The sequence below is a fragment of the Cyclopterus lumpus genome, chromosome 5 (genome assembly GCF_009769545.1).
Source record: "Cyclopterus lumpus isolate fCycLum1 chromosome 5, fCycLum1.pri, whole genome shotgun sequence".
In the NCBI taxonomy this organism is placed as follows: Eukaryota; Metazoa; Chordata; class Actinopteri; order Perciformes; family Cyclopteridae; genus Cyclopterus; species Cyclopterus lumpus.
The window spans coordinates 6695132-6707499 of NC_046970.1; the positions used below are offsets into that span (position 1 = coordinate 6695132).

The window sequence follows — 12368 nt, forward strand, 5'->3', positions numbered from 1 at the left end:
TAAGATGTTGCATGATAGAGGGCTGCACAGTGGTGTAGTGGCTAGCACTGTCACCTCACGGCAAAAGGGCCCTGGATTCGATCCGGGATCGCGGGTTGGACGGTCCTTCTGTGTGCAGTTTGTATATTCTCCCCGAGGGAGCGTGGGATCCCTCTGGGTTTTCTGGCCTCCTCCCGGAAAATGTATAATTCTAATCGGATAATGAAATGGAATGTTGTATGATTTATTTTTAAATGTAATCACTCTTTGTATATCATCTCTGTCACTTAATTTAAGGCTGATCAATGTCTCTCTTTTTAGCTCGTTAGCTACAAAATGTTTTCATGTCTCAACTCTAACTGTTTTTACCTGTCACAAAAATGATTAACTAATTTAGATATCCAAGAATAAAAACACAAGTTGTAATAAAGGTTACCGAGTAAATATGACTGCTTGTTATAAATAAAGCAATGGAGAAAACAAATATTTTTTTCAGTGAATTGACATCTTCCTATGACCGGAGGAATAAAGCAATTATGTTATGTCTGCCATCACATTCAATCCAAAATTGTTTCCATGTCACATAATACCATTAATACAATTTATTCAAAATCCAATTGTTTCTATAATTCTAATACTATTTAAATAATTATTTCAATATTATTCATCCAAACACCCATGGATACATACTACTCATACTAAAGCGTCATCAAAGCATGAGATAGTCTGCCCCCATGTGGACTGACAGGTTTACTGCATGCTTTCAATCTATCTCTGGGTTTTATATCCACATTGCTCCCTGTAGTTAACGCTCTATCCTGTGGAGGGAATTTGTGAACAAAGTTGTTGCCATCCAGTGTTTCTAACAACACTGCATCTGTCTATCGTTGAGCCCTTAAAAACACACTGAATGTGTTTCCTTCTTCAGAACACATGTGCAAAAGTATTTTCTAACACAGCTGTGGGAGAGTTTCGTGCCCATTAAAGCTTTGGAAGCGCTCCAACTGTCAACCACATGAACATGATCAGTGCAGAAAAATTAATCAGTTTCTGTTGTTTCCCCATAACTTTGAACCTAAAACCAACTTTAGCACTCTCCTCAACCAGCTTTCTCATCAATGCCTAACCATATCAAAAGTGATAAAAAGGCAAATATATATATATATATATATATATATATATATATATATATACTGTATCTACATCCATAAGAACTATTGGGGTCAACCTAGGATGGTCATGTTTCAAAAACCCTTCATAACATGAATACTGAGGTCAAGAATACTCTGAAGGAGGTAGGCATGTCATTGTCAAAGTCTACAATCAAGAGATGTGTTCATAAATCTGAATACAGAACGTTTACAAAAAGGTGCAAACCACTGGTAACACTGAAGAACAGGAAGGCCAGATTAGACCTTTCCAGAAGACATCGGAATAAGCCTGATCAGTTTTAGATGAAGGTTGTTTGACAGATGAAACCAAGATTAACTTGTACCAGAATGATGGGAAGAGAAACGTGTATAGAGAAAGGTAGAGACGGTGCTATGGTTGGGCTTTCATGGCTGCTAATGGACCTGGGCCACTGGTGTTCATTGATGATGTCACAGCTGATAGAAGTAGCAGGATGAGTTTTGAGGTGTTTAGGGCTATAATATCTACTCAGATTCAGCCAAATGCTGCATACGCGGTTGGACGGTGCTTCTCAGTATATGGACAATGACCCAAAACATACTGTGTAAACAGCTCAAGAGCTTCTCAAGTCAAAGAAATGGAATATTCTTCAATGGCCAAGTCAGTCACCTGATCTCAACCCAAGTGAGCATGCGTTTCATTTACTGAAGATACAACTGAAGACGGAAAACAAGCAGCAACTGAAGGAGGCTGCAGTAAAGGCCTGGCAAAGCAACTCAAGGGAGGAAACCCAGCGTTAGGTGATGACTTTGGGTGGAAGACTTCAGGCAATCACTGACTGCAAAGGATTTTCCTCCAGGTATTACAAATTACAATTATATTCACTATTATGTTAGTTTGTCTAATACATTTTGACCCTCTGAAAATGTGGGGGGCTGTAAACATGGCTGTAATTCCTAAACAGTTAATGCCATATTATTGTTATATGCATTGAAATAAAGCTGAAAGTCTGCACTTCAACCACATGCTGGCTGCTTTATTTAAAATCCATTGCAGTTGTGTAAAAAGGCAAAATTAGAAAAATTGTATATATACCGTATACTATACAGCAGGGGGAGGTAACCAGAGAGTCACAAGCCTAAAAGTATATCTTTCCCTCCAGTGACCAATGCCTATAAAGACATTTCATTGTTTGGTTGAAGATGATGCCAGGTCTTTATTTTTTCTTCTCAACACACATCAATTGTAATACGCAATGCTGACAAGGGGTGGTGCACTAGTACGAAAAAGAGAAAAGAATCACACTGTACTGGAATAATGAATCAGTTGAGTAACACCCTTTGCCTTATGAGGTTAGAAACACTCTTGATTGAGACAGGAGGAGGATAATCAATGTTTGTAACAAGACTATACCACATTATTTATTCAGAAAATTAAAGTCTGTTGGTAGGATTTTGTTTAGTGCATTGAAATAGAATATCTTCCCAATTTATTTAGATGTATTAATGATGCAGATTTTCTGTGTGCGATGGTTGTTGCAAGCTTATATTCTAATAGCAACAGGTGCGATCTGCCGAGTTACTTGTGAAACTGACTGAAATAACCTGCAATATACTTTTGAGCAAGTGCTGTTTATCTTGTAAGTGTGATTTGCTTTCGCAAAGACTGAAAGCTAAGTGGATGCTGTGTGAGAGTGTGAACTCATGATTGGTGGTGGAATAGGCCGCGATGCATAAATGGCCACCAGAAAAAATCATGCCTATAGGGAGACAAATAGTAAACTAATCAGAGTTCTACAGACTCCAGTCTTTTGCAATGAGACAGACAGAAATAATAAGTTATCATCCACACGGCCTGAAAAAGAAGCATGGCCTAAAGTCTGCTTAGTTAGTTAAATTAAAAGTAACGTGCCGCTCTGATTCATCAGAAATTCATCAGGCATGTGTCCGGTATGTTTCCGAGAATAGAGGAAGAATTTTTAAACGCATGCTTGTCTAGAATTAGTGAAGAACAGCCATTTAGCACTGAATCCTCTTCCTCACTGTTGTCTTGACTGCTGTCTTTTCACCTGTTGCTCGGACGGTAAAAGTGTCATCTGAAAACATCGGCATACGCTTTCCAGTGACCCCCATTTTGGCAGAGAGACCCCATCTCCCATCATCGCTGCTCTGTAAGCTGAGGGACAGACTCATCTCTGTGTTAGGCTAAGTTTTTTAAATCTCTCTTGCCTTGGGGAATGTTCCTTGTTTGAACAGTATTCATTTTAATGGTATGGTCAAAGGAGACCCTTTTTTACATCCCCACATACATTTATTTTCTAATTTTTTTAGTAAGTAAGGGTTAGAAATGTTACGTGGGCAAGACAAAAGGAGAGGAGAAATTCAGGATTTCTGAGCATTTAAGGAGCATAACAAATACAGATGAGAGCTCTTACTTTAGACATTCCATTCATTTAGATAGAAAAGAGAAACTCCCTATCTCCAAGAGGCCCATTGGATACACCACGTGTAACAGTATACTGGGGGGTTTAAAGGCACAGTGTGTAGGATTTAGCGGCATCTCGTGGTGAGGTCGCAGATTGCCACCAACTGAGACTTCTGCCAATACAACACTTATAATAGTGTACTGGGAGGTTTCTTCAAATCTCTTGTTAAAATATACCTTTACTCATTTTGACAAACTGTTTTGGTGATGGAAATTGGTTTACTAGAGCCGTAGGTTAAAAAAAGTGGTGGAATTTATTAATACAATAGTAGATGCATGTAATAAATGTCTAACGAGTAAAAGTGTTGTCTTTCACCAAATGTGAGAGGGACTGAGATACAATGGGACTGAGAAATGACTTCATACTACAGTTCAAGCATCATGGGATGTATGCAAATGCCAAAAATGAACATTACAACTGTTTTTGTACGTCTGCCGTGTGCCAACGCGTGTATAGCGATGAAGATGGCGTTTTGTCCGTCTCGGTTTTTGGAACCAGAAGTGACACTAGAGGCGAAAACAAGTATGGATCGTAGAACAAACAACACTCAGGTAACGGCCTGTCAATCACAAGGCAGCCTCACCCTAAAGCACAATTCGCTTTATGGTCTATCTGACTCTAAATGGAATATCATTTACTAATCATGCTGTATCGAAGAAGACTTGAAACTAAAGATTGAGACCATAAACTCATGTTTACAACGTTTACTGACGGAATAAATCAGGTGTTATGATTGATGTGAATGTTGATGTTTAAATGTAACCCTGTATTAGATGGTGTATGCATGGTACATGAAAATCTATTTTCAGACAGAGCCAATAATTAAAAAATCAGAAACTATATTGACACCATAACCATTTGTAGCCTATATGTTATTTATTTTGTCTACGTTTGGTTTGAAGATAATTGTAACATGACGCATTCTCATAGATCGGATTTATTTTTGCAACCTGAGGAGTCGCCCCCTGCTGGTCATTTTAGCCACTTCCGCATTGGCGTCAGAAAACCTGAGGTTGCCCCTTGCGTGTAAAGACACACGCAATAGAGAAGCCAGCAACAGAGCCTCGCCACTTAAATCCAGCCAATGCTACCGCTGCTCCAGTACGGCAACGCGGCAGGGACATACCGAGGTAAGTTCATCGCACTTCGGTAGAAGTGCTATTGACTGATATTACGCCTGCAATATTCAATTGCATCCACTTCAGTAATTGAGTAACAACAGGGTGCCTTAACTAGGCTAAGTGGGAACCCTTTCACTCACTGTGGTTGCTTTATTAAAAGAAATACAGACGATTCAGTTCAGTGGGGAAACTGCCATTTAAACATTGTTTATACCTAATTTTCTATCAAGACCCGGCTGACGTGAATCCAAAGCTGCCTTCATGAGCTGTAAGAAATGTTACGTATCAAAGCGCAATAATTGCCCCTAAAACGGTGCGCCCAGAAACACGAGCGATGCAGTCCGGTGAACAACAGATTACTTTAGCCCTTACATTTATTGTTGTTGCATATATGTAGGTATTGAAGCTGCAGCGTCAGCCATTGTGGGGGTGGAGGTTGCTGTGGACGGAGCACTTACGATTTTAGTTCTGGATTCAGGCTCATAGCTCCTGACAAATCAGCGACTTGTAGATTCCCTGTTACACTTCTCTGTCGCCCTGTCGGCATCACTGTAATGTATCTAAATGAGAAAGTGGGCTGTGCGAATAACAACTTTTGGAAAGTGGGTTTGTTGTGACGAAGCTATCCTGCAATATCGGGGCAATTTAGTTTTTTGTGTGCAAACCAAACAAAAACGTCAGGTCGAGTTTGATAGTTGGGGTTTACGAGCAGCACTTGAAGGAGGCGTGATGCTGCGCGCGTAATGGATTTCCCCTGCACTGCTGCGCGTCGGGGACCAGGAGCTGCAGCTGCAGCCGCAGTCCGGCCACGTTAAGAAATCTGCTCCACCACTTGATGCCGGTGACCTTGGCCAGCACCGTTGATCACGCCCCTCGTTCTCGTGTATTTTGTTTTGTGTTGCTTTTCTATTCCCCATGGCATCGCCGGACGGGCTGGACGGAGATCGCGTGTTGCAGCGGGGGAGATCTCAGAGTGACCCGAGCAGCATACCCGAGGTCCGGTTGGGTGAAGCGCACAGAGCAGGTAAGAAGGGGGGGGGGGGGGGGGGGGGGGGGTTGACAGATGTCATCTTCTCATTAGTATTGTGCCTTTTGGCAGGTGGTGGCTGGATGGAGAAACACCTCAAACGAGGTGTGTGTGTGTGTGTGTGTGTGTGTGGGGAGAGGAGGGGGTGTCGCCGATCCCATCCCTCTGAATTCGTATGCAACAACGGTAGGACGTGTGTTGTAAACGTGCGTCACTTACCGTCCCCTAACGTTGCATATTGTCTACTCACTGCTGCTGAGCTGTTAGGCCCGATGTGTAATAATAATGTCAACGAACCTCAGGGGGTTTGTGTCACGCAGTATCATGACATTGCATCCAACTGGTGTCACACCAGTCCGCGTTCATTTGACGTAATTAATAGCGTGCATACATTTTCAGATGTTTGGTCCCCTGCGGACCCTAACTGGCCGCGGTGGCTACATAACCCTGATGTCACCCACTGCCAAGTTCATTCCTCTCCATATCATTAAGCTGCGAGTGACAGCCCCAATCAAAAGCAACTGTTGGGAAATGAAAACTTGCGCATTAAAAGTGAATGGCCTCCTCGTGTGTTTTATGGTCCAGTTTTTTGGGGATTCCATCTCTTTTGCAGCAGCAGCATGGAAAGATGGGATGCACAACTTGCCATCACGCATTGGGCCGCAGTACGTTTGAGTTGAAGCTGATCAGAGTGCTGGCTGTGTGTTCGGTTGTTTCCATGGCGATTCCAAATGGCAGAAGGCAGCTCTCCAACTGCGCTGTGAGCCGACATGGCCGACATGGTGTTTTTCCGCTGTGCTCACTGATCTTTTCTCCTTCCCCCCCCCCCCCCCTCTCAATACATCCCAGTGATGTACAGCAGCATTCAAAGCAAAATGCCACTTAGACTGAATCGTGTCTCAAGTCCACCCCCATCCCTTAGGAATCGCTGTGGCACAGCTACCGAGCAGCACAGGCGGGAGATTTACTGTTTTTGGAAAGGTATTGAACGGTGGTTCGATACATATACAGTATATGTATATGTGTGTGGTTCAGGGTGTGAGACAGAAGCCTTGGCTTCACATTGTAGCAACACACTCACATGATCACTTCCACTTGTGTGTGTGATGTTACAGTCTGTTTGACAAGGGCCGGCTATCTTTAGACACGATAGGGCCACAGGATCTTCCAGTTCTCTTGCCGCCGCCGGTTGTTGTTGCCTCGGTTTCCGCATCCAGTGCTTGTCACGTTGCTGTGGTTGTTATGGTTACGTAACTGAATGCGTGTGTGTGAGCCATCCTTTGCTTTGCAGGATTGCCCTGTGATGTATCGTTCATTGCTGTTTTGAAACACCCCCTCTGGATCAAAAATCTCTTCATGTGGACTTCTGGAGTGTCATTGGAAGCCAGTGACGAGCAGCCGCCTTGTTCAGCACACACAGGATACATCACTAACCAACACGGTTTCGCCCAAAGGTGGAACTCGGGCTGCATTCAAATGTTGGCTGGCAGTTGGCAAAACTGGATATTAATTTCTCTCACCAGGGGAGACGGCGGGGGACACTTAACGCGCCTTTAAACAGAACTTGGCAGAGCAACTTCCTTATTCTGCTGGCAGTGAGGACCAGAGTTTTCTTTTTTTTTGGGAATGAAGCGTAATCCACATGAGTTTTAATTCATCAGGCAATATGAAATAATAACCTGTACAATACATTCGCAAGTAATGGCGTTGGCTTTCGGAGAACTCGTATTTGTAATCAATATCTTATGTCAGCTGGGATAGGCTCCAGCGCCCCCGCGACCCTAATGAGGATAAGCGGTATTGAAAATGGATGGATGGATGGATGGATCTTGCATGCAAAGTATCATCTTGAACCCCACTTTGAACTGAACTTAAAGCTGCCCCAATCAATATCTCATTATCTTATTTCTGCTTGTAATGAAAAGCTTGGGGTGTATATATACATACATACATATAGACATGCATGCATGCATGCATACATGTCTTAGCAGTCATGACGTGTCCTCCTTCGCCAGAAAACAAACAAATGACAACAGCCTTGATTAGAGGTTAATTCAACATGGATAAAGGATTACAAGCGATGCAGATCTTGTTGTCCATACCAGCAGCTGTTGTGTAGTTAAAATTGAGCATTTTATAATTGTACTACGACCGGCATGCGGAGGAAGCAAGCTGTTAATGGAGCGGTTTGTCCAGCGGTGTTATCAGTACTACGGAGCGGTCGTCTGAAGTTGCGGCTCGCGTCTTTGAGGAGGGCAATGGAGACAAAACGGAGGACTTTTTCTTTGACCAAATTTGTCCATTTGAGTGAAAAGTCAAGAGGAGCACCAAAGTCGTTCCAATGCATCGTCATACAGACAGGCAGACGGACAGGAATGTCTGTACCAAGTCATTTCATACAAATGTGAACCTCGTGGTGGCGCAAGAGTAAAGGTCTGGAGAGCACCTATAAGTCGGTAGGATTCATCGTTGAGTATCAGATGAGACTGGAGAATTGTTGACGGCCGTCCTCAACGCTGGGCTGAGCAGGAGAGGTCTAAAAAAAGCTGCTAATTAGGATCAAGAGCGGTTGAAAGTGAAACAGTAGGTGAAACTGCCACAAGAGGGCTCTGCTTGGCAGATAGATAAATGTTGCATCAATGGGGTAAGCTATCACAAGTCCAGCACCGCAGTCACCGGACCTCTCGCGCAGAATTGGGACAAAAACGCTTCGTCCAAGGTCGTGCTACATACAGAGCGAGAATGGACACAGACACTGACTCAGCATTTTGATGCAAGGTTTAAGATTATTTTGAATTGGACCTCAGTGCTTTGAATGAATAGTAACTTTCAAATTCAATAAAATGTATTTGTTCAACTTCATGCTCCCTCTCCGGGTATTTTTAGAGCTGATGCAAATCCTCAAGAGTTTTTTGTTGTTGTTATCATCTCATCTCATTTCAAAAGTAGGAAATCTGTAAGCAGTGATGTAGGACTTAGTACAGACGGCACGGTGATAATTATTGCAGAGCATTGCAGAAGTGAAAGTGACTCATCGAGGACCATAGATGGGACTTTGCTTTATTACATTACATTATATTTCATTTAGCTGACGCTTTTATCCAAAGCAACTTACAATCATGCTACATTCATACACCGTAGACACAGCTACAGGGTTAAGTGTCTTGCTCAAGGACACATCGCCTAGGGCGGGGATTGAAACCGCCAACCCCCTGATTGAAAGACGGACCTGCTAACCACTGACCCACAGTCGCCCTTTGCTGAGACGGTAATGGGCTGTTCCATCAGTGAGTTTTACCCTTGAGTCTTTGGTGCAGCATTGATTCTTTTTTTTTTTATTAGCTAGCCCAGACTCAGTAGTACAGTGGCTGGTTCACAAGCGCCTCGTTTTCTTTGTGCCAACTCATCTCTCATGCCATTATGCACTCTGCTGAGATGTCCCCGGGTACCACAGAGCCCCGGGGTGCAGCACCGAGGCAGCACAAAACATGACATCACCCTCCACCAATGTGATGATAGGACATATGCAGATGCAGGGCAGTGGCAAGAATTTCTGAAATACTGAGGTCACCCAGCAGTGATGTCGCCAGTTAAGCGTCCTGCTTCTCTGTTCCATAAAATCACAGTAAACTCACTATCCGTCTTTGTCTCTGCTTCGATCGCCTACGGCTGATTTGCTCTTTACAGACATAGACTGTACATAAAAAGTGGACGTAGTCGTCGTGATGTCACCCACTGGTCAGCATTTTGGTCGTCGCCTACTTTTTTTTTTTTGCAACCAGTGAAAAGAACTGACCTTTTTTGGAATGTGGAGGAGTGATAAAGAGTCACCAAGTACGGCTCTGGTAGCGGCATCAACTTGTCAATCACAGCTTGAAAGCATACCCCGCGTTATGGTCTATTTGTGTCTAAATTGGAAGATACTTTGCTAAATGAACATCATACTGTATTGAAGAAGACTTTAAACTAGAGATTGAGACCATAGACTTCTGTACAATGTTTACAGAGTGAGAAGACGAGTCATTTTCTCAGACTCCTATCAGACTCATTTTTGTCCCCTGCTGGCTGCCGCCTGGTTTGAGCACACAAACTGCCAATGTCGCTCTCTCTGGCACTCAACCACACACTCGCTACGCTCACGTTATGCTGCTCTTATACCAAAGACGTAATAGGTAAATTGTACTTAAACCTGGCTACGGCCGTTCACTCAGTAGTAGGTAATAAATGGGCGCGAAGGTGGATCATCGGTAGAGCTGAGGCAGGCCCGGGCGATGCAGCAGAGCAGACAGCTCGCAGCTAACTGAAAGTGGCCACACCCTTAATTTTGTGAAACTTTAATATCATTTAAACAACTAGGTTATATAAGAATTCACCCCCTGTACGGTTGTCAAGAGCTGGAATATTAGCCATAGATACTTGTTTTTTGTGACGGGCTGTAAACATGTTTATTTCTGCTGTAAAGTTGGATATTTTAACATGGGGGGGATTGAGCACCGAAGGTTGCTGCTTGACAAGTACCAAAACGTCCGCAAAATGAGTTGCTATTATCATTTTTTTTTTTATTTTAGGAAGTAAATTGTCTGAAATTCCTTGATTGATTGCGCGACAGCACACACAGCAATAGGGAACTGTACTACAACCTATCCCTGCTACACACAAACAAACACACACCGCCTCCCCTCCCCCAACAACCAAACAATCTCCGCAGAGCAGGCCGAATAAAAAAAGTGGCGGTGAAGCCGTGGCCGTACAGATAAATGGCTTGTGGCTAGTGATTACGGCTCTGCATGTAATCCACAGGCAATTTACAGTATATTCTCTCCCAACAGACCTTTTAGGCTCTATTGTGCTCTGTACGTCCATGACTTGTACTTGAGCAACACCGCCTTTACAGATTCAAATGGGGGTCGCTCTGCGTGCCACATGTTTGTTGTATTTCCTCAGGGTGTAGCCGAGGCAGAGATCTACCCAGCGACACCATGGGCTCGGCATGTTTGGGGGGGGTAGCTACTTGACTTAAGCTGTCAGCCATTTACACATAATGTATCTTTTATGAATGTTTCATGTGCTGACCTAATTCCTTTCAGATACGAGTAAAAAGCAATATGCTGCACACGAGAACACCCCAGAGCATCCAGCTGATCCTTTGGACATCCTCATCCCACACAGCAAGGGGTTAGGCATGGCCAGGCGAATGGAAACAGAGATGTGATATTATTAGTTGGATGCCCTGGAAAAGCAAGAATAAAAGGATCTAGAACACCCCAGCTTAGGGTTATTTTCAGTTATTTGTTTTTCAATCTCCACTGCATCCCACGGAGATGGGGAATAGAAACAGCCTAGCGAGAGCTTTAGCACAAAAGGAGATATGTTGCTCTCCGTGGCCGATGTAATTAAAGCAAATGCCTAAGCCCAGAGTAGGAACAGAGAGCCTGATCGCTGACGGACTCAAAATCTCTCAGTCAGCAGTGTAAAAGAAAGGAAGAGGAGGAGGGGTTGGAGGCAGCAGCCGCGGGAACCTGCTGGAGCCGGTTGCTCGATGTGAAGCCCTAAAAAGTAAAAGTTAAAGCTGCTAATCAGCGCCGATCTGCTGTTCTGATGTGCTAACCCCACGGATTACATGCCATTATAGAGCGTTAAACAAACAGTTGACAAATAGATTGCTTATCTGCTAGTTTTACCTCTAACCAGCCTTGATTGCTGTTAACAGCGGAGCTGTCTCAGGCTTCGTTCCCTGAGCCAAAGCGTGCTACTTTTTGGAACGAGTAACCCATAAATCAACTAACCCATAAATTATAGTCAATCGACATATGAGACTGGAGAATCTCAAACTGAATATCTTTGGGTTTTATACAGTTTTGGTTCTGACAAAACAAGCAACCTGAAGACGTCACCCAGTCCTCTGCAGAATTGTATCGGGCAAATTTTTTTTTTTTAATCAACATTTCATAAACCATAGCGATAAACAGATTAATCAAATCGCCGCCAAGCCACACGTTTTCAATTTTCGACGTTGACAAATATATTTTTGCCTGCGTTTGAGCCACAGATGAACAGCTGCAGTTCATTCAAGAGATGGAAAAGGCCGCAACAAGGCAGAGACACGCACAGTGCCACCTCACGTTGTTTGAGCGGTCCTTTCATATTCATTCGTTATTATATTATATAAGTCGTGGTCCGGAGGCGATTCAGGCATTATATCATTCTAGTACGATGCACTTTTAAGATACTCACTCCATAAACACTCGCCAGTATATTTAGTGTGTGTGTGTGTGTGTGTGTGTGTGTGTGTGTGCGTGTGTGTGTGTGTGTGTGCGCGTGTGTGTAAAACTCACGCGAAGCAAATGCCTGGTTTCCAAATGGGCACTGATGTCAATCTAAGGCCAATTCTCAAAATAGTTGCCAATGGCAACTTGGCAACTGCATATGTCAGTTTTTTTAAATTATGATTTCTTTTATTAAACCCTTGGCCGTATTAGAGGAAGGCTTGTCAATATTTAATGAGATTCAGTGAGTATAGCCTACACCACTGTTTACATTCTTTGCTTACTGTTCGCGTGTCCCTGAGGAGAAATCCAGCCCGTTGACTTCCATCCTCTATGATGTAGCGCAGACCTTCCTGCTT

General features: G+C 43.4%; 1 protein-coding gene across 2 annotated transcripts in view; it reads left to right on the plus strand.

The window, feature by feature from the left end:
* The first annotated feature begins 4613 nt into the window (after positions 1-4613).
* phactr3b (phosphatase and actin regulator 3b) overlaps positions 4614-12368 on the plus strand; it is a 35134-nt gene continuing 27379 nt past the window's right edge. The window contains exon 1 of one of the 2 annotated variants that reach the window (XM_034533849.1): positions 4614-5740. In XM_034533849.1, the coding sequence (XP_034389740.1) occupies positions 5632-5740 (109 nt within the window). In that variant the 5' untranslated portion in view covers positions 4614-5631. The remainder of the gene's footprint in view (positions 5741-12368) is intronic. The other variant, XM_034533851.1, reaches the window with a different exon arrangement.